Source organism: Pelophylax lessonae (genome assembly GCF_965119305.1).
Source record: "Pelophylax lessonae genome assembly, chromosome: 5".
Classification (NCBI taxonomy): Eukaryota; Metazoa; Chordata; class Amphibia; order Anura; family Ranidae; genus Pelophylax; species Pelophylax lessonae.
Window position 1 is genome coordinate 469,410,903 of NC_138772.1, and position 21,606 is coordinate 469,432,508.

The following is a 21,606-nucleotide window of genomic DNA, read 5'->3' on the forward strand; positions in this document are numbered from 1 at the left end:
CATGCCACAATCAGTCACTTAAAGTATAGCTAAAGGCAAGACTTTCTTTTAGTTTTGGATAGCATGGAGAAAGATTACAATCTCTGTCAGTTTTTATTGCTGTCTGTGCCCCTGTTAAAGCGGAGTTCCACCCTAAAATGCTAGTTCCGTCCATCTTCATGCCCGGGGTCACCTGAAAAACAAATGGATAATCGCAATTTTTTTTTTTTTTTACTTACCTTGTTTAGAAGAAAATATACTTACCTTACTTCCTCTTCCTCCCCTCGGCGGCCACGGCGATTCGTCATTTCCTGGCTTTTGCAATGATTCCTGAGAGCTGAGCTGACATCAGTTCCGGTGCAGGCGCGTCATACTTTGCTAAACAGCTTCTGGGCATGCAGAAGGAAGGGGACACAGAAGAGGATCGCGCTGGCTTCAAGCTGCCCACACCTGAGATGGCAGCGCTGGAGAAGACATTCAAGGTAAGTATTTCTTCTTGCAGGTAAGTGCAACCCGGGACAGATCAGAGGCTAGCCATTGTGGAATGCACTAGCTCTGACTGTCCCGGGGGTATTTTTATGTATTTTTTTTAGGTGGAACTCCGCTTTAAGGAGATTCACATTCTTTATTTGTCCTGTTTACTATTTATATTGAAAGTGAAAGTAAAATAAAATCCCAAGTTTTGTGTTGTCCCCGGAAAAGTAATGGAGGGGAAATCTTCCAATGGGGACACTGGTTCTGGTGACCTGGGAGTCCCCAAGGAATTCCCCTAATTTGCAGGGATCCTTACTTCCTGCTTGGCCATGGGACAGGAAGTGAAGGGAAATCTCCGCAATGGGACACAGATGGAGAAAAAAAAATCCCTTACCCTATCCAAAAGGGAAAAAAAATAAAAAAAAGTTTTGCCTATAGTTTCACTTTAAATCCCTTCTTCCCTATTCTGATGCTCAGCTTAAACTTCAGCAAGTTGTTTTCACCAAGTCTAGATACCTAAATGCAATAAGTTGCAGCCATGTGATTGGTTGATTAGCATTTTTTGTTGCCAATCTATTGAATAGGTGTATCTAATAAAGTGGGTGGTGACTGTAGCCCAATAAACTGAATGACGCTCATGTGATGATGGGACTAATAAACTTTAATTAGTGTAACAATGAATTAAACTTCTATGCAGGATTATTATGTTTATTTGTAATTCAGACATTTGTGTATGGTGATAAACTGATGAGACTTGTACACAGATCTTCCCTCCTCAGCACTGTCTCTTGTGGAAAAGATTCCATACTCTGTCTCACAGTTCCCCCCCAGCACCGCGATTGGCTACACACAGCTCACGTGTGGTGAAATCAGCCAATAGGATCTCCTCCTGAACACATATAGCCATTCCGTCGCTCTCCGTCAATCATAAACAGGGTAGCTCGTCACGTGACCGATCTGGAGAGTTGTCGGCGAGCCTGGTCAAAGTTTTGCGCGAGAACGTCAGTGTGAATAAAGTTGTGTGCCTTTGTATCACCTCTACACTGAGTAGCAGAGGGATGGCAGCGCTGATGTCTGTGCTGGGCCGGAGGGCTCTCCTGAGGACGGGGGGAGCGCAGTGCGGGCTCAGGGTAAGATTTCCCACCTGTCTGTGAACTCAACAATAGTCTGTACATGCAAGAAGCAGCCCTGCACGCTGGGGGCACACTTACTACGTCACGTGACTCGTCTCTGTCCAATAGGCGGCGACCTGGAGATGCTAGGCAGCTGTCATTGTGCTGAGTTCCCTTAGGGGGAGCTATAGTCAAAGTGCTTGTGAGTCCTAAACTTTCTCTTACTTTAAAGAGGTAAACCCACTTTTAATACTTTTTTTTTTTTTTAAGTAATTTTTATTGGAATTTTAAGTTAACAATTTCAACAATAACATTTACAATTATTTGTTACTTCTGACTCATTGCTTGGTACATGGAACAACAGTTAAGAAAATGATACTTTTACCTATAGGTAAGTCTATATTAAAGCTTACCTATAGGTGCTATAAATATCTCCTAAGCATGCACCGTTTAGGAGATATTTACAGTGCATGCAGCCAATGATGTAATCAGCGCATGCGCTCTGAAGGAACGGCCATCCGTGCCGTTCCTTCAGAGCCCTGTGCCGTGTATGGCAGCTTCCGCGTGCATGCGTGGGAGTGATGTAATCGCGCCTTCGGCCAATCAGATGGCCGGAGGACGTGAAGCAGGACGGCCGAACATGTCATCCGTCCTGTCGCTGAGCAGGCGGCCCTGTAGGGGCTTTGTTTTAAGGTAAGTATTTCATAATGAGCTAGTATGCGAAGTATACTAGCTCATTATGCCTTTGTCTTTACAGGTTTCTATTTTTCTCATTTTTAGGAGGGTTTACTTCCTCTTTAACCACTTTACCACCGGAGGATTTTCCTGCTTTATGTCCAGGCCACTTTTTGCAACTTGGCACTGTGCGACTTTAACTGAAAATTGCACGGTCATGCAACGCCATACCCAAACAAAATTTACCTCCTTTTTTTCCCAAAAACAGAGCTTTCTTTTGGTGGGATTTGATCACCTCTGCGCTTTTCATTTCTTGCGATATTAATAAAAAAAAAGCGACAATTTTGAAAAAATAACTATTTTTCTACTTTGACAGTTAAAAAATATCTAATATATTCAATTTTTGTCATATATTTAGGCCAAAATGTATTTAGCTACATGTCTTTGACAAAAAAATTCTCAATGAGCGTATTTTTAACCCCTTTTAAGACCAGAAGATTTTACCCCATTCCTGACCAGGCCATATTTTGCGATTCGGCACTGTGTTACTTAAACGGACAATTGCACGGTCGTGCGACGCTGTACCCAAATTATGCACTGTTACTGTAATAATGATACTGGCAGGGAAGGGGTTAACTTTATTGGTGATCAAGGGGTTAAATGTATGCCTGGTGCTTACTGATGTGTGTGGGGGGAGGGGACTATGTGACACAAGGACAGATCGCATGTTCAGCTATGCTGAATCCTGCAATCTGACCCTGCCTGTCACAGAGGAGATCCGCCCGCTTTGTTTACACCGCCTCTTGATCACCGCCTCTCCTCCCCTGGCCCGACTCCCACTGTGACTGAATACAGCGGGAGCGAGCCTCCGGCGGCGCGCGTGCTCTGCCCACAAGGGGAGGAGTCCAGCGAGCCACTTTGCCGTAGTGCGCTCCATGTGAGCGGTCCGCAAGTGGTTAAAGAGGAGTTCCACCTGTTTTTTTTGAAGGTCGGTTTACTCTCATGCCTATCCTGAATGCTGTAATAAATGGCAATCATCTTTTTATTTGTACATACCTTTTTTACCTTTTCTTCTGCAGCACTTCTAGCTGCGCCCGCCTAGGCGATTACATCACTAGGCGATTTGCAAGGGCTCCTGGGATAGCGGTGTCATGTATCCCAGGAGTCTTTGCGAATCGCCTAGTGACAAAATCTCTCGGTATTTTCAGACCAGAAATGACGCAAATGGGAGGATCAGGATGTCATGATTGACAGGTTGCTATAGCAATCGGGTGGGAACTTTCACTGATGCCGCCATTGTTATGGCAACCTGTTGGTAAGACAGAGAGCCGCTCAGTGCGCAAGCACGAGATTGGGAGGTGCATGCTGGGTAGCCAGCTGCACCGAATCCCGGAAATCAAAAGAGGGCTTCAGAAGCCCACAGATGACATGGAACCTGCCTGCTTCCGAGATCTGGTTGGTCTTCAATTATTTGAATTTTTTTTTTTTTTTTTGCGGGACTGCGACATTGGGGCGGACAGATCGGACCCTTGACTGACATTTTTGACACTTTTGGGGGTACCAGTGACATTTCTACAGTTATCAGTGCTATACATATGCACTGTTACTGTAAAAATGACACTGGCAGGGAAGGGGTTAATTTTATTGGAGAGGAAGGGGTTAATGTATGCCTGGTGCTTACTGACATGTGTGGGGGGAGGTGACTGAGTGACACAGGGACAGATCGCATGTTCAGCTATGCTGAACCCTGCAATCTGTCCCTGTCTGTCACTTAGGAGATCCGCCCGCTCTGTTTACACAAGCAGGCGGATCTCCAGACTCGATTCCCCGACTATCGGGGAAGAGCAGCGGCAATCGCCGCTGCTCCTCCTCTGGCCCGACTCCCGCTGTGACTGAATACAGCGCGCGCCGCCGAGAAGGGGGTGTGTCTGCCGACATAGGTCTACGTCGTCAGACGTACAAGAGCCACTTTGCGCAGTAGAGCTCTAGTGAGCAGACGGCAAGTGGTTAAACAAGTACGGAGGAGTGTTAAAAAAAAATAAAAAAAAAAAAAAAATTTGGGGATTGGCATTCCGCTTTAAAGATGTACAGCCAAAGCCCTATGGATCACAGGAGGGCAGTTTGTTTTGCACTCCTGTGACCCTCTTTCAGCAGAGAACGGGCTGAAGTCCACTCTCTGCTGACGTCACAGATGTCTGTCCACTGCGTCATCGCAACCATGGAGTCAGGATCCTCCAGGTGCCTGGACTGACACCCGGCTCAGCCTATCAGGGAGCCGGCCGCTCCCCACCAAAGCCCAGCGCTAGGGTTGCCACCTCATCCCTTTGACCGCTTCAGCCCCAGAAGGTTTTACCCCCCTTAATGACGAGGCCATTTTTTGTGATACGGCACTGCGTTACTTTAGCTAACAATAGCGCGGTCATGTGACGTTGTACCCAAATACAACTGATGTCCTTTTTTCCCCCCCACAAACAGAGCTTTCTTTTGATGGTATTTGATCACCTCCTGGGGTTTTTATTTTTTTGCGCTATTAACAAAAAGACCAACCATTTTGGGGAAAAAAAGCAATATTTTTTAGTTCCTGCTATAAAACATTCCCAATAAAAATAAAAAAAAAATCAAATTTCTTTATTCTTTAGGCCAATTTGTATTCTGCTACATAGTTTTGGTAAAAAAATAATCCCAAAATGCGTGTATTAATTGCTTTGCATAAAAGTTCTAGCATTTACAAACTATGGGATAGATTTATGGACTTTTTATTTTTTTTAAATTGTTTTAATTAGTAATGGCGGCGATCGCGCGCCCTCTAGAGCCTTAAAGCAAAATCACATATATGCACGTGGTTTTGCACCTAAGGACCGCCCATTGTACATATACTACAGTAGGGTGGCCCTTAAGTGGTTAAACCAGGACACATTAATTACACAGGTTCTGTGGCTGATTAAGGTGGTAATTACCACTTCCTGCCCGCCCTATTGGCAAATGACGGTTGGAAGGTGGTTACATTATCCTGACCAGACGTCATATGACGGCTTCAGGATAACGCGCTCTGCGCTCCCCCGGGGGGCAGTGCAGTGCTACTGATTAGTAAAGAAATCGGACACATTGGGATGAAGATCTGCACCCACATGTGTAAGCCCACCAAGAAACTGACCCACAGCTGCATGGGGTGTGTATACACCACTCAGCCAAAACATTATAAACCACTGACACAGTGAATAACTTGGATTATCTAGTTACAATGTCAGCTGAAGATCGGTGGGATATATTAGACAGAAAGTGAACATGTTGTCCCTGAAGTTGATGCGTTTGAAAGAAGAAAAAAATGTGCAATTGTAATGATTTGAGCAACTTTGACAAGGACCGAAATATAATGGATAGAAAACTTGGGTCAGAGTAAAGCCTCGTACACACGCAACAATTGTTGGCCGTGAATTTTCTGCCAACGGCCGATTGTCGGCTTGTTAGTATGATGCTTCCGACAATCGACTGCAACTTTTCGGCCGAAAAAAATTTGGTGTGCAGACTATATAAAATTTTTGTTGGCTGTCAACAGAACGGCCAATTGTTCATCGGTCAGTACAGATTTCGGCCGACAAAAATCAGATGAGCAAGACTGGGCATGCTCAGAGAAGAAAAAACACACGGAAAGTAAACCAGCACATGACATCACTTCTGAAGTAGATTTTTGTTGGCCGAGAAAATTCGTGTGCAGTCTAGAGCACATTTCAACCAACACAACAACACTGGACAAAAGACGGCCGATCGTCGGCCAACAATCATTGCGTGTGTACGAGGCTTTACTCCAGATCTGCAGCCCTGATGGGATGTTCCCAGTCTGCAGTGATCAGGACCAACCAAAAGAGGTCCAAGGAAGGAAAACCGGTAACCTGGTCATGGGCAGCTAAAGTTTATTGATGAACATGGGGAGCGAAGGACGGCCCATGTAGTTCAATCCAATAGATAAGCAACTGTAGCCTAAATTGTTGAAAAAAGTAAAAGTGTGGACTACATAAAAAAAAAAAAAAAATAATCCTACGCACTTTAATGGCTGCAGAATCGGTGTGATGCTGAATGAGCCCTAAAGCCTGGTTCACACTATTGCGGGTTTGTTTAGTTTGGATGGGCTGTCACGCAGGAAAAAAAAAAGTTCCTGTAGCATTTTAAAATGCAGGAGCCAGGAAATCGCATGGTGCTTTTGTGGTTCCCGCAGACAGGCATTTTCGGATGCATGGGGTGACGTGAATGAAAAAAAATGAATGGCAGCCCCACACGTTAACTACCTCTCGCCCGCCGTATAGACAAATTACGGCTCTTGTTCTGGGACAACATCATATGATGGTGCCCAGTTTAGCCGCAGGGGCACGCAGCACAGCGATCCTGGGTGCGCCATGTTCCTGGGGTTTGACTCCGATCTCGGCAAAGAGCTGTGGCTCTTTACCCATGTGATTGGCTGTGTCCAATCACAGCCGATCATATGTAAACAAAGAAGTGCCATTTATTGGCTCTTCTCGTCTCATGCTGACAGTGTGAGGCGAGGAAAGCCGATCAGTGGCATCTCCTCACAGGGGAGACGTGTAAAGGCAGCCCCAACAGTGCCCATCAGTGCCGCCACTCTGTGCCTGCTAGTTATGACAATCAGTGCTGTGTATAAAGGCCCGTACACACGTAGCGATTGTCGGCCGTAAATATTCGGCCTCCGAACGATTGGCCGATTGTCGGCTTGTTAGTATGATGCTTCCGACAGCCGACTGCGACTTTTCGGCCGAACAAAATCTGGTGTGCAGGCTATAAAATTTTTGTTGGCCATCACCAGAATGGCCGATTGTTCGCCAGTCAGTACAGAATTCGGCCGACAATCAGCAGATGAGCAAGACTGGGCATGCTCAGAGAAGAAAAAACACACGGAAAGTTAACCATCACATGACATCACTTCTGCAGTCGGTTGTTGTTGGCCGACAAAATTCGTGTGCAGTCTTTAGCACTTTTCAACCGACAGGACAGCACCGGACAAAAGACGGCCGATCGTTCGGCCAACATTCGGTACGTGTGTATGGGGCTTTAGTGTCACCCCCATCAGTGCAGCCTCATCAGTGCACATCAGTGAAGGAGAAAAGTTACTTATGCCTCGTTTCCACTGAGCGGAACGGTTCAGTTCGGTACAGTTTGGAAGGGTTAGAATGGTCCGGTCTATTCAGATGAGCGTTTCCACTGCAAGTCGGGCCACCAGGGACCATGCGGGGTTTACACCAAATGAGGTGTTTGTTTTGCTCTTTCATTTGATGTGAGCATTGATGGTTTCCTGTCCACCAATCAGTGGACTCTATCGTGTGACGCCAGTAGCTCCGCCCTAACCGTACCGTACCATTTCCTATGGCCCTACATCTGAAGCAGGACCAGGAATGGTGCGGTTTGGTTCGGTTGTATGGGCCACTTTCATAATGGAAACACTCAAATTAGCGTACCGTACCGAACCGACCCGATCCGCTCAGTGGAAACGAGGCATTATTTACAAAATGTTTCTTTTCAATTTGTTGGGTCTTCATCATCTTCCTTTTTTATTTTTTGCTTAAAAAAAAAAAAAAAAAAAAAAAAAAAAAAAACTATGATGATTAAATACCACCAAAAGAAAGCTTTATATACATGAAAATTCATTTGGGTGCATCGTTGCATGACCACACAATTATCATTCAAAGTGCGACAGCACTGAAAGCTAAAATTGGCCTGGGCAGAAGGGGGTGAAAGTGCCCGGTATTAAAGTGGTTAAACAGCAGCGCGTTTTGAATGCGGGTGTTTTCCGGTATGTCAATCTCTGCCATTCCCATACCTGCAACCACCTGCAATAATGTGAATCAATCGTAAAAGAGTTTCAGCCGTTTTTGTGTTTTATTAAGTCAGGAGCTACAAAATGTGTAGCTGCTGACTTTTTATAAACGCATACTCACCTGTCCTACGGTCCAGCGATGCGGCCGCTCGGATCCTCTCCCTCTCCTCTCTGCGGTGCCGGGATCACTAGTGTGGGACAGCTTGTGGCTTCACAGCCGGGTGCGACTCGAGGTGCATGTTGTGGATGGCCGGCCATTCTACTAGGACCTGTGACGTGTTCCTGAAGATTGCAGGGAGGGGTAGAAGAGAACTTCCGCTCAGGCTGCCTAGGCGGCTCAAGCAGAAGTGGGAGCGGGTACTTGTCAAATCTAGGTACCCGCTTCCCCAAAAAAAATGACATGTCAAATATGGCATGTCAGGGGGTCAGGAGCACTTAAAGCGGAAGTTCCACTTTTGGGTGGAACTCTGCTTTAAGTGCAGATGTATGATACAGTATGTCATTTTTCAAATGTAAGGTTTATCAACACTTTAAATTGACCTGTCATATTTTGTTTTTCTATATTTCAAATGTCCGGAACCAGTGATGATTGGGGGCTGATTTTATGATTTTTTTTTTTTTTTTTTTTTAAGCTTCCCTGCAAATAATGGCAGCTCCCTGATCCTAGTATAATATGTGTACATTGCTATATCATTACATACATATTTTCTACTAGTATCCACCTAGCGGTCTGCTGCAATATGCTGGTCACCATGCTCATATGTACCGTACACTTAATCTTGCTGAACAATGCTGTAAAAGGTGTCTACACACAACTTATAACAAAGCAAGTATAAAAAAAGACAAACTTTATAATTATTAGTTCTTGAAGCACTTATAACAAGTGTACTGTAACTGATGATTAAGGTCCAGTAATACTCAAACATTGTAATAGAGGCATCATTACACATTGTAATTCACAGTATGCTCCAGTAGGTGGCAGCATTGATATAATGCTGTGCAGTGTGTAGCTTGGTGTTTGAAAAGGACCCTAGGTGGGAATGTTACGTCTGCATAGATGTTAGCCCGGTAATAAATAAATAGAAGTGCATAAGCAGTGGTAAGAAAATGCAGCGTCTTCGTTTTTTTAGGCTTTTTAAGTTTTCACCTGGTGATTCGGCCAGTAACACACTTCCTGTCTTCAAAGTGATTGTAAAGTCTCTTTTTTTTTTTTTTTTAAACAAAATACCAAACCTGTTTTACTTACCTCCTCTGTGCAGTTGGTTTTGTACAGAGCAGCCCGGATCCTCATCTTCTCTGGTCCCTCGTTGCTTCTCCTGGCCCCTCCCTCCTGTCGAGTGCCCCCACAGCAAGCAATTTGCTATGGGGGCACTTGAGCCGAGCTGCACTCAGTGTGTCCATTCAGACATGGAGCTGCCGTTCGGCCCTACCCCCTCTCTCTCCCGATTGGCTAACTGACTTTGACAGCCGTGGGAGCCAATGGCGCTGTAGCTGTAACCCAGCCAATCGGGAGGGAGAGTCCCTGACGACCGAATGGACATCGCTGGACCAAGTAGGACCTTGGTAAGTATTAAGGGTTGCTGGGGGGGCTGCTACACCCAGAACGCTTTTTATCTTCATGCAAAGAATGAATTAAGATTAAAAAAAAAAAAAAAAAAACTTCTGACTTTACAACTCCTTTAAACCTAGTACCCACTAATTAAGATAGATAGATATAGATACATATATAACTTTTTTTTTCCGTTCAGTCCAGCAGAGCTAAAAAAAAAACTGACTGCTCAGGAACAGCCATTGTACTAAATATGTGATGTTAGTACAGCGATCTCCATTACTGAGCTATTGTGTTCTGACAGGGGGACAACTCCCCCACCTCCTCCCCCGACAGAACACTCCAGTCAGCACTCTCAGTCTCTGTCATGCCCCTTCTGTCAGACCGGCTGCATTACACATAGACAAAATGTCATTGGCTCCCACTGCTGTTGATCATAGCCAGTGAGCCATTGAGAAGAGAGCAGTGGGGCGCAGAGCTACGGCTCTGTGTTTTATGGATGCATAGAGCAGCGGCTTGGGAGTGAGCACGCAGAGGTGCCCTCAGGGCAAGCGGCTTTCTCCGCTAACACCCGCTGCTATCCAGTCCAATCCTGTCCGTGAAATCCGGTCGGATGGAAACCCTATTTTCCATCCGTCTGGAGGATCGGATAAGATTGGATGAAAACGTACAGCTGGTCCGTTATTATCCGATCTCCCATAGAGAAGAGCCGGGATCTGACAGCTCTGTCTCTGCACAGTGAGCGGAGATGGAGCTGTCATCTGCCTGCTCAGCGGATCGATCCCTGCTGAGCAAAACGGAGTCCGTCGGGCACGCTGCCCGTGTGAAAGGGGCCTTCCAGTGGTGCTTAACACAGTGCAACAAAGAATTCTAAAGGTTTGGCAATTACTACCACCTCCTAAAGCAACCTTTTTCAACCAGGGGGCCTTAAGCTTTAAGGGGTTCCTTGGCAAAATGTATAAAAATTGCCCAACAACTGTATACAAGCCGGCCTATGGATGAAGCCTGCAAATTAGTTACATAAAGCCCCAGGTTTTCATTGTGCACCATTACAACTTACCAGTGGCATCAGTTGATAAGGAGGATGTCAGTCGCCTGCATAGCATCCTTGTTTGACCCTCCCCTGCCCCTCTCCATCAGTGTTGGAGTCACATTAGCTGAGTGGTGGAGAAAAACTGAGGGAGAAGAGAAACAATGGGCTACTAGTCAGTACCAGTTTGCAAAAGTGTATTTGCTTTGGAAGAATAAATCACCTCTAGCGTTGAGTGTCCTACTGGTGTGGATTAGGGTTGAGCGAACACCTAGATGTCCGTGTTCGACGGGTTCGGCCGAACTTTAAAAAAAAGTCCGGGTCCGTGTCCCGGACTTTTACCGAACTTTTCCCGGACACCGAACCCCATTGAAGTCAATGGGGACCCGAACTTTAAGGCACTAAAATGGCTCTAAAACACCAAAGGAAAGGGCTAGAGTGCTGCAAATGGCAGCAAAACGTAATTAAGAGCATGGCAAGTGCTCTGCAAACAAATGTGGATAGGGAAATAACTTAAAACAACAAAAAAAAAACAGAAAAATAAAACAATGTTCTTCTTCATCTCTGAAGGACGAGGCCCATATGGAGTAGGAGGGAGGTTGAGGTGGTGGTGGATGTGGCGGTGACATAGGCGTGCGCACAGGGTGTGCTGGGTGTGCCTGGGCACACCCTAATCACCTAGGGCACATAGCATTGCCAGTGAGGAGATGGGAAAGATCTCCCTGGGACCTGCTCTGCTCTATTTCTCCTTGCCTACAGGTACATGGCCCCGATACATTACTCTCCCTGCTGGCAAACACATGCATGTGTATTTCAACTTTGGGGTGCACACCTTAATGCAATAGGCTGCGCACACCTATGGGCGGTGTAGGTGGAAGCGGCGGTGGAGGAGGACCAGGGCCGGATTAACAGCATCATGGGCTTGGTGCTGAGGATTTTGAAGGGCCTTAAGGGCCGTGCCTTGCCATGCACCCAGAGGAGGAAGGGTGCAGCCATGCATGCCTAATTCAACATGGGATGCTGTCTCTGAAGCCCATAAACACATCCATGCATCGCCAACTGTCCCTCCTTGTCCGGCCTTCACGCTGTGTGGGGAGGTTCTGAGGGTGCTGCCTGGGGAAGCGAGCATAGAAGCCAGACTTCTGTGTTTACAAGTGACAGAAGAGCGGTAACAGTGAATATGGCCAACCCGGGGCCTATATAAAAGGTAGGGGCCTGGAGCTGCAGCTCCAATAGCCCCTACATTAATCTGGCCCTGAGGAGGAGGACGAGGTAGCCAACACTGCTTCTTTTCAAAAATTTTAAATGAGGGTACACCCCAAAAGAGTGAGAAAGAGCAAAAATGGAACAATGGGTGGGTAAGGTCGGTATCCATTGCTATTCTGCATAAGGTACGGAAAAGTCCCGTGGGATCCATGCCTGGTTCATTTTAATGAACGTGAGCTTGTCCACATTGTCTCTGGACAGGCGGCTGCGCTTGTCTGTTATAACGCCCCCAGCCGTGCTAAATACCCGTTCAGATAATACACTGGCTGCAGGGCACGCCAGCACCTCCAAGGCGTAAAGGGCAAGCTCAGGCCATGTGCCCAATTTGGAGACCCAGAAGTTGAAGGGGGCAGACCCGTCATTCACTACATGTAGGCGTGTGCACACATACTGCTCCACCATGTTGGTAAAATGCTGCCTCCTGCTAAGACGTTCCATCTGAGCTGCTGGTGCTGCTGTTTGTTGTGGCGTGCTGACAAAGCTTTTCCACATTTCGGCCATGCTAACCCTGCCTTCTGAGGTGCTGGCGGTGCCCTGGTTGCGTTGGCGACCTCCTCCTCCTCCTCCTCTGCCTTGTGCTTCCACTGTGGCCCCGCTGTCAGATGGGAATGCCAGCAGCATGGCGTCTACCAGCGTGCGCTTGTACTCGCGCATCTTGCGATCGCGCTCCAGTGAGTGAATTAAGGACGGTACGTTGTCCTTGTAACGGGGATCCAGCAGCGTGGCCACCCAGTAATCAGCACAAGTTAGAATGTGGGCAACTCGGCGGTCGTTGTGGAGACACTGCAGCATGTAATCGCTCATGTGTGCCAGGCTGCCCAGAGGCGACGAAAGGCTGTCCTCTGTGGGAGGTGTATCGTCCGTGTCCTCTGTATCCCCCCAGCCACGCACCAGTGATGGCCATGAGCTGGCCTGGGTGCCACCCTGCTGTGAACATGGTTCCATCTCCTCCTCCAGCTCCTCCTCCTCCTCATCCTCCTCATCCTCCAGAACTGTGCCCCTGCTGGACAATTGCGTCCCTGGCGTTTGCGTGTGCAGGAACCCACCCTCGGAGCCCCTTGCGAATGACTGCCCTGAAAGCCTTGGAAATGTTACCTCTTCATCCTCCTCCTCCTCCTCATCCTGTGCCACATCCTCTTCCATCATCGCCCGAATTGTTTTTTCAAGGAGGCATAGAAGTGGGATAGTTAAGCTGAGAACGGCGTCATTGCCACTGGCCATGTTGGTGGAGTACTCAAAACAGCGCAACAAGGCACACAGGTCTCGCATGGAGGCCCAGTTATTGGTGGTGAAGTGGTGCTGTTCCGCAGAGCGACTCACGCGTGCGTGCGGCAGCTGAAACTCCACTATGGCCTGCTGCTGCTCGCACAGTCTTTCCAGCATGTGCAAGGTGGAGTTCCACCTTGTGGGCACGTCACATATGAGGCGGTGAGCGGGAAGGCCGAAGTTACGCTGCAGCGCTGCCAGGCGAGCAGCAGCAGGGTGAGAACGCCGAAAGTGCGCACAAACGGCCCGCACTTTCTGCAGCAGCTCTGACATATCGGGGTAGTTTTTAAGGAACCTCTGCACCACCAAATTCAGCACATGCGCCAGGCAAGGGATGTGCGTCAAACCGGCTAGGCCCAGAGCTGCTATGAGATTTCGCCCGTTATCACACACCACCAGGCCGGGCTTGAGGCTCGCTGGCAGCAACCACTCATTTGTCTGCTGTTCCATGCTCCTCCACAACTCCTGCGCGGTGTGTGGTTTGTCCCCCAAACAGGCAAGTTGTAAAACTGCCTGCTGTCGTTTACCCCTGGCCGTGCTGAAGTTGGTGGTGAAGGTGTTACGCTGTCCGGATGAGGAAGCGGAGTAGGAGGAGTTACGAACAGGAGGCAAACTGAAGCGCCCTGCAATCCTCGGTGGTGGAAGGACATGCGCCAAATTGCTATCCGCCTCAGGCCCATCCGCCACTGCATTTACCCAGTGTGCCGTTAGGGAGATATAACGCCCCTGACCGTGCTTACTGGTCCACGTATCCGTAGTTAGGTGGACCTTGGCACAGATGGCGTTGCGCAGTGCACACCTGATATTTTCCCCCACTTGGTTGTGCAGGGAAGGGATGGCTTGCCTGGAAAAGTAGTGGCGGCTGGGCACGACGTACTGTGGGACAGCCACCGACATAAGGTTTTTAAAACTGTGCGTCTCCACCAGACGGAATGACAGCATTTCAAAGGCCAATAATTTTGAAATGCTGGCATTCAGGGCCAGGGATCGCGGGTGGGTAGGGGGGTACTTCCTCTTCCTCTCAAGTGTTTGGGAGATGGAAAGCTGAACGCTTCCACGGGACATTGTGGAGATGGTTGTTGGTGACCCAGGTGGTGGTGTTGCTGACAGATCGTCTGTTTGCGGGGTGGCAGGTGCCGGTATCACTACAGATGTGGCTGGAGCGGCCGAGACTGCAGCAGAAGAGGAAGCAGGATGAGCCAGAGACGTTTCTTGGTTTTGAAGGTGTGTACTCCACTGCAGCTCGTGCTTTGCACTTAGATGCCTGATCATGCAGGTTGTGCTCAGGTTGAGAAGGTTCATGCCTCGCTTCAAGCTCTGATTGCACAGGGTGCAAACCACTCGTGTCCTGTCATCAGCACATTTTCTAAAGAACTTCCACGCTAGAGAACTCCTTTGAGCTGACTTTGGTGCGCTCGTTCCCTTGCTGCGTTGGGCAGTAGCGGGCGTAGTGTCTAGGGCACGGCCGCTCCGCTTCTGCACCCTGCTCCCTCTTCTGCTGTGCTGGTGGCTCTGTGCGACCACCGCCTCTTCCTCCAAACTACTCAGGTCACCTGCATGACGTTCATTCCATGTGGGGTCGAGGACCTCATCGTCCTCCACATCATCTTCCACCCAGTCTTCACCCCTGCCCTCCTTGTCGGTCTCCACAATGCTGAACGCCGCAGCAGTTGGCACCTGCGTTTCGTCATCATCGGAGACGTGCTGCGATGATCCTTGCATGTACTCATCTTGAGAAATAAGTGGTTGGGCATCGCTGCACTCAATCTCTTCCACTTCTGGGGCAGGGCTAGGTGGATGGCCCTGGGAAACCCTGCTGACAGAGTCCTCAAAAAGAATAAGAGACTGCTGTATGGCTTGGGGCTCAGACTGCTGGCCTGATTTGCAAGGGGGTGAGGTGAAAGACGGTTGGACATTGGCTGCAGGTGCCAACTCTGACCTTTCTGCAGTAGACTGGGTGGGAGACAATGTGAAGGAACTGGAGGCACTGTCAGCAGCAAACCAATCTACTATCGCCTCAACTTGTTCTGGCCTCATCACTTCTAGGGGCGTTTGATGCCCTACCAAATACTGATGCAGGTTCTGTCGCCTACTCACACTTGAGGAAGGTGTTTCACTTGTGCGTGTAGCTGGCACAGATCGACCACGTCCTCTCCTTGCAACAGGAGCTCTACCAGCAGCACCACGACCCAGGCCACGGCCCTTATTTGACGGTCTCCTCATATTTCTGTAATTTAAGATCTTGCCCTAGAAAGGTTTTTATTGAATAGCGGAATAGAAAATATGATCCAAAAAAAGTGTATGTATCTCGCACGTACACAACCACACTAGGCCCCAATTACTATTGTTTGTACCCCTAAAAGGCTAGATGAGGAGTAGGGGGAGTATGGAACAGGCAGCACCCTCAAACCTTCAGAAGTATGAGATGAACCCCAACAACTTGGAAAGGTGGATCTCTCTCACACGTACCGACACAGACTATCCCGCAATTCAATTGATCCTCAAAGGTTTTTATTGAATAGCGGAATAGGAAATATGATCAAAAAAAGTGTATGTATCTCGCACGTACACAACCACACTAGGCCCCAATTACTATTGTTTGTACCCCTAAAAGGCTAGATGAGGAGTAGGGGGAGTATGGAACAGGCAGCACCCTCAAACCTTCAGAAGTATGAGATGAACCCCAACAACTTGGAAAGGTGGATCTCTCTCACACGTACCGACACAGACTATCCCGCAATTCAATTGATCCTCAAAGGTTTTTATTGAATAGCGGAATAGGAAATATGATCAAAAAAAGTGTATGTATCTCGCACGTACACAACCACACTAGGCCCCAATTACTATTGTTTGTACCCCTAAAAGGCTAGATGAGGAGTAGGGGGAGTATGGAACAGGCAGCACCCTCAAACCTTCAGAAGTATGAGATGAACCCCAACAACTTGGAAAGGTGGATCTCTCTCACACGTACCAACACAGACTATCCCCCAATTTAACTGATCCCCAAAGGTTTTTGATTAAATAGCGGAATAGAAAATATGATCCCAAAAAAGTGTATGTATATCACACGTACACAACCACACTAGGCCCCAATTACTATTGTTTGTACCCCTAAAAGGCTAGGAGTAGGGGGAGTATGGAACAGGCAGCACCCTCAAACCTTCAGAAGTATGAGATGAACCCCAACAACTTGGAAAGGTGGATCTCTCTCACACGTACCAACACAGACTATCCCCCAATTTAACTGATCCCCAAAGGTTTTTGATTAAATAGCGGAATAGAAAATATGATCCCAAAAAAGTGTATGTATATCACACGTACACAACCACACTAGGCCCCAATTACTATTGTTTGTACCCCTAAAAGGCTAGGAGTAGGGGGAGTATGGAACAGGCAGCACCCTCAAACCTTCAGAAGTATGAGATGAACCCCAACAACTTGGAAAGGTGGATCTCTCTCACACGTACCAACACAGACTATCCCCCAATTTAACTGATCCCCAAAGGTTTTTGATTAAATAGCGGAATAGAAAATATGATCCCAAAAAAGTGTATGTATATCACACGTACACAACCACACTAGGCCCCAATTACTATTGTTTGTACCCCTAAAAGGCTAGGAGTAGGGGGAGTATGGAACAGGCAGCACCCTCAAACCTTCAGAAGTATGAGATGAACCCCAACAACTTGGAAAGGTGGATCTCTCTCACACGTACCAACACAGACTATCCCCCAATTTAACTGATCCCCAAAGGTTTTTGATTAAATAGCGGAATAGAAAATATGATCCCAAAAAAGTGTATGTATATCACACGTACACAACCACACTAGGCCCCAATTACTATTGTTTGTACCCCTAAAAGGCTAGGAGTAGGGGGAGTATGGAACAGGCAGCACCCTCAAACCTTCAGAAGTATGAGATGAACCCCAACAACTTGGAAAGGTGGATCTCTCTCACACGTACCAACACAGACTATCCCCCAATTTAACTGATCCCCAAAGGTTTTTGATTAAATAGCGGAATAGAAAATATGATCCCAAAAAAGTGTATGTATATCACACGTACACAACCACACTAGGCCCCAATTACTATTGTTTGTACCCCTAAAAGGCTAGATGAGGAGTAGGGGGAGTATGGAACAGGCAGCACCCTCAAACCTTCAGAAGTATGAGATTGTGTTCACTGTACCCCACAAAGATTGAGTTCACTGCACCCCACAATGATTGTGTTCACTGCACCCCACAATGATTGTGTTCACTGCACCCCACAAAGATTGTGTTCACTGCACCTCACAAAGATTGTGTTCACTGCACCCCCCAAAGATTGTGTTCACTGCACCCCACAAAGATTCTGTTCACTGTACCCCACAAAGATTGTGTTCACTGCACCCCAAAAAGATTGTGTTCACTGCACCCCAAAAAGGATGTTGTTCACTGCACCCCAAAAAGGATGTTGTTCACTCCACCCCAAAAAGATTGTGTTCACTGCACCCCACAAAGATTGTGTTCACTGCACCCCAAAAAGATTGTGTTCACTGCACCCCAAAAATGATTTTGTTCACTGCACCCCAAAAAGGATTTTGTTCACTGCACCCCAAAAAGGATGTTGTTCACTCCACCCCAAAAAGATTGTGTTCACTGCACCCCAAAAAGATTGTGTTCACTGCACCCCACAAAGGATTTTGTTCACTGCACCCCAAAAAGATTGTGTTCACTGCACCCCAAAAAGGATGTTGTTCACTGCACCCCAAAAAGGATTTTGTTCACTGCACCCCAAAAAGATTGTGTTCACTGCACCCCACAAAGGATTGTGTTCACTGCACCCCACAAAGATTGTGTTCACTGCACACCAAAAAGGATTGTGTTCACTGCACCCCAAAAAGATTTTGTTCACTGCACCCCAAAAAGATTTTGTTCACTGCACCCCAAAAAGATTGTGTTCACTGCAGCCCAAAAAGATTGTGTTCACTGCAGCCCAAAAAGATTGTGTTCACTGCAGCCCAAAAAGATTGTGTTCACTGCAGCTCACACACAGAAAAATGGATGTGGATCACTGACACCTGCCTATCTCCAATCCCACACCACACAGCAATATCGATTGTAGTTTGTAGAACACAGTTTCCCTAAAATTCAGCAGACTCTGTCCCTAACAGGATTGAGAAGAGATCGTAGATCAGGATTGAGTGCAGACCCCACCCCCCACACAGCAATATCGATTGTAGTTTGTAGAAGACACTGACCCTATAATTCAGCAGACTCTATCCCTAAAATGCCTACAACTCGCCCTGCCTAAACACTCCGACCTGTCCCTCAATTCTATCCGGACACAAATGTTTTTTTCCTGCCTATCTTTCCCTAATCAGCAGCCAGCACGTTGATGTGTGCTCTGTCCCTGAATCTAAGCAGCATAATGACGCCGCTGCGGCTGCCTCGAACTTATAAAGACTTGGTCACATGCTTCAGACGGCCAATCACAGCTACTGAGACATTTGCAGGCATGGCTGGGATGGCTTAAGGCACACCAGTTAAACGATTGTTGATTGGCTGTTGAAAGCCCGCCATGAAAAGAGCGCCAAAGCATGCAAAACCCGGAAATAAAACGACCGAACACGGATTTTTACCCGAACATACAGTAAAGTGTCCGTGTCCGTGTTCGGGTACAAAAAATCCAATTATTCGGTACGAACACGAATAATACAGTCCGTGTTCGCTCAACACTAGTGTGGATGTTGCTGCATTATGTAAAACTATTAGAATAATATTTACATTTAAGATTGGGGTGCCTCATAACTATTTACAAGTTTCCATAACATTTATATTTTCAAATGTAACAATATTACATCTAGTGCTAGTGCATCGCAATTGTCAAATACTCCCATTCAAGTGAAACGGGAGAGGATTCAGGGATACTCACTCTTTTGTGTTGAGAGGTACAGACCAACCCAGGGGGGATATACAGTCTCGCACAAAAGTGAGTACACCCCTCACATTTTTGTAAATATTTTATTATCTTTTCATGTGACAACACTGAAGAAATTACACTTTGCATGTAAAGTAGTGAGTGTACAGCTTGTATAACAGTGTAAATTTGCTGTCCCCTCAAAATAACTCAACACACAGCCATTAATGTCTAAACCGGTGGCAACAGAAGTGACTACACCCCTAAATGAAAATGTCCAAATTGGGCCCAATTAGCCATTTTCCCTCCCCGGTGTCATGTGACTCGTTAGTGTTACAAGGTCTCAGGTGTGAATGGGGTGTTAAATTTGGGATTGTCACTCTCTCTCATACTGGTCACCGGAAGTTCAACATGGCACCTCATGGCAAAGAACTCTAAGGATCTGAAAAAAAGAATTGTTGCTCTGTATAAAGATGGCATAGGCTATAAGAAGATTACCAAGACCCTAAAACTGAGCTGCAGCACGATGGCCAAGACCATACTGCGGCTTAACAGGACAGGTTCCACTCAGAACAGGCCTTGCCATGGTCGACAAAAGGAGCTGAGTGCATATGCTCAGTGTCATATCCAGAGGTTGCCTGTGGGAAATAGATGTATGAGTGCTGCCAGCATTGCTGCAGAGGTTGAAGGGGTGGTGGGGGGTCAGCCTGTCAGTGCTCAGACCATACACTGCATCAAATTGGTCTGCATGGCTGTCATCCCAGAAGGAAGCCTCTTCTAAAGATGATGCACAAGAAAGCCCACAAACAGTTTGCTGAAGACAAGCAGACTAAAGACATAGATTACTGGAACCATGTCCTGTGGTCTGATGAGACCCAAGATAAACTTATTTGATTCAGATGGAGTAAAGCGTGTTTGGTGGCAACCAGTACAAAGACAAGTGTGCCTTGCTAATAGTCAAGCGTGGTGGTGGGAGTGTCATGGCCCGGCACTGGTGAGCTCATAGTTAATTGAGGGGTTCATGAATACCGACATGTACTGTGATATACTGAAGCAGAGCATGATCCCCTCCCTTCAGAAACTGGGCCGCAGGGCAGTATTCCAACGACCCCAAACACACCTACAAGATGACCACTGCCTTGCTAAAGAAGCTGAGGGTAAAGGTGATGGACTGGCCAAGCATGTCTTCACACCTAATTCCTATTGAGCATCTGTGGGGCATCCTCAAAAGGAAGGTGTAGGGGCGTAAAAGTCTCTTTAACATCCACCAGCTTCGTGATGTCGTCATGGAGGAATGGAAGAGGACTCCAGTGGCAATCTGTGAAGCTCTGGTGAACTCCATGCCCAAGAGGGTTTAGGCAGTGCTGGAAAATAATGGTGGCCACACAAAATATTGACACTTTGGGCCCAATTTGGACATTATTAGTAAAGGGTGTACTCACTTTTGTTGCAATTGGTTTAGACATTAATGGCTGTGTTGAGTTATTTTGAGGGGACAGCACATTTATACTGTTATACAAGCTGTACACTCACTACTTTACATTGTAGCAAAGTTTCATTTCTTCAGTGTTGTCACGTGAAAAGATATAATAAAATATTTGTGATATACTGTATATTTGTTGTGAATAATTATGGTTTATTCTTACAATGATATAGGATCTCCTGAGGAAACGAAGTCTAGCGAAACGTGTAGAGATTAAGATTCTTCGTTTGGATCCTTCTTCATTCATTCAGTCCATTGATACCTGTATATCATTTTGATTACTGGATCTTGAATATTCGTGTACCATGTGTAAATGTCTGGACTAGATATTGTAGCTATGGAGGATATAGAAGTTCTGTATACCCCTTGATATGTTGTCACACATTCTATGTGGATGTTAAAAGGTTTTATTTATTTTTTCCATGTATGCTTAAAAACTTTGTATATGGTTTTACAATATGACATACTCTAGTGCTGTTTTAAATTAGGGTTATGAGTGGCAGCCTTTAAAGTCCTTTCTTGCTCTGTCTTTATAAAGGTATTGCACATTTTTTCCTACTGGATGTGGTGCCGCATTAACAGATTGTACTTCCAGGGCTCGACAAACCCCAGGCGCTAGGTTGCATTGGCAACTAGAATTAGCAGCCTGGTGTTTGGGATACACTGCGGCAGGTATCCTGTACACATGCGATTCCCCATCCGCGAGTGTGCTGACTAAGATGCCAGAATGGCCAGTAATTGAGGCCGCGGCTTCGCGGCCCGCTGTAAGAAGACGCTTACATTGGGAAATTTGTGCCCTCTTATGGTGGTGCCCTCTTATGGTGGCGGGGGCTACAACAAGCAGTCACTGGCAGCGCTGAGGGTTTACCCTGCCTGTTCTCACTACCCACCCATCTCTTTCCCAAGAGCAGAGGTTAAAGATGTTGAGGGCTTGATCTGGCGCCCTGTCCTTACCGGTGAGTGGACAGGGAGTGTGGGGCAGCTGGTTGGAATGGCCTTAGTTCCATTTACAACCCCACAAAGATGGAAACATTTTTTTGTAGAATAAAA

General features: G+C 46.9%; 1 protein-coding gene across 1 annotated transcript in view; it reads left to right on the top strand.

The window, feature by feature from the left end:
• The first annotated feature begins 1,373 nt into the window (after positions 1-1,373).
• DECR1 (2,4-dienoyl-CoA reductase 1) overlaps positions 1,374-21,606 on the top strand; it is a 173,397-nt gene continuing 153,164 nt past the window's right edge. The window contains exon 1 of the mRNA XM_082258792.1: positions 1,374-1,583. Within this exon, the coding sequence (XP_082114918.1) occupies positions 1,512-1,583 (72 nt within the window). The 5' untranslated portion in view covers positions 1,374-1,511. The remainder of the gene's footprint in view (positions 1,584-21,606) is intronic.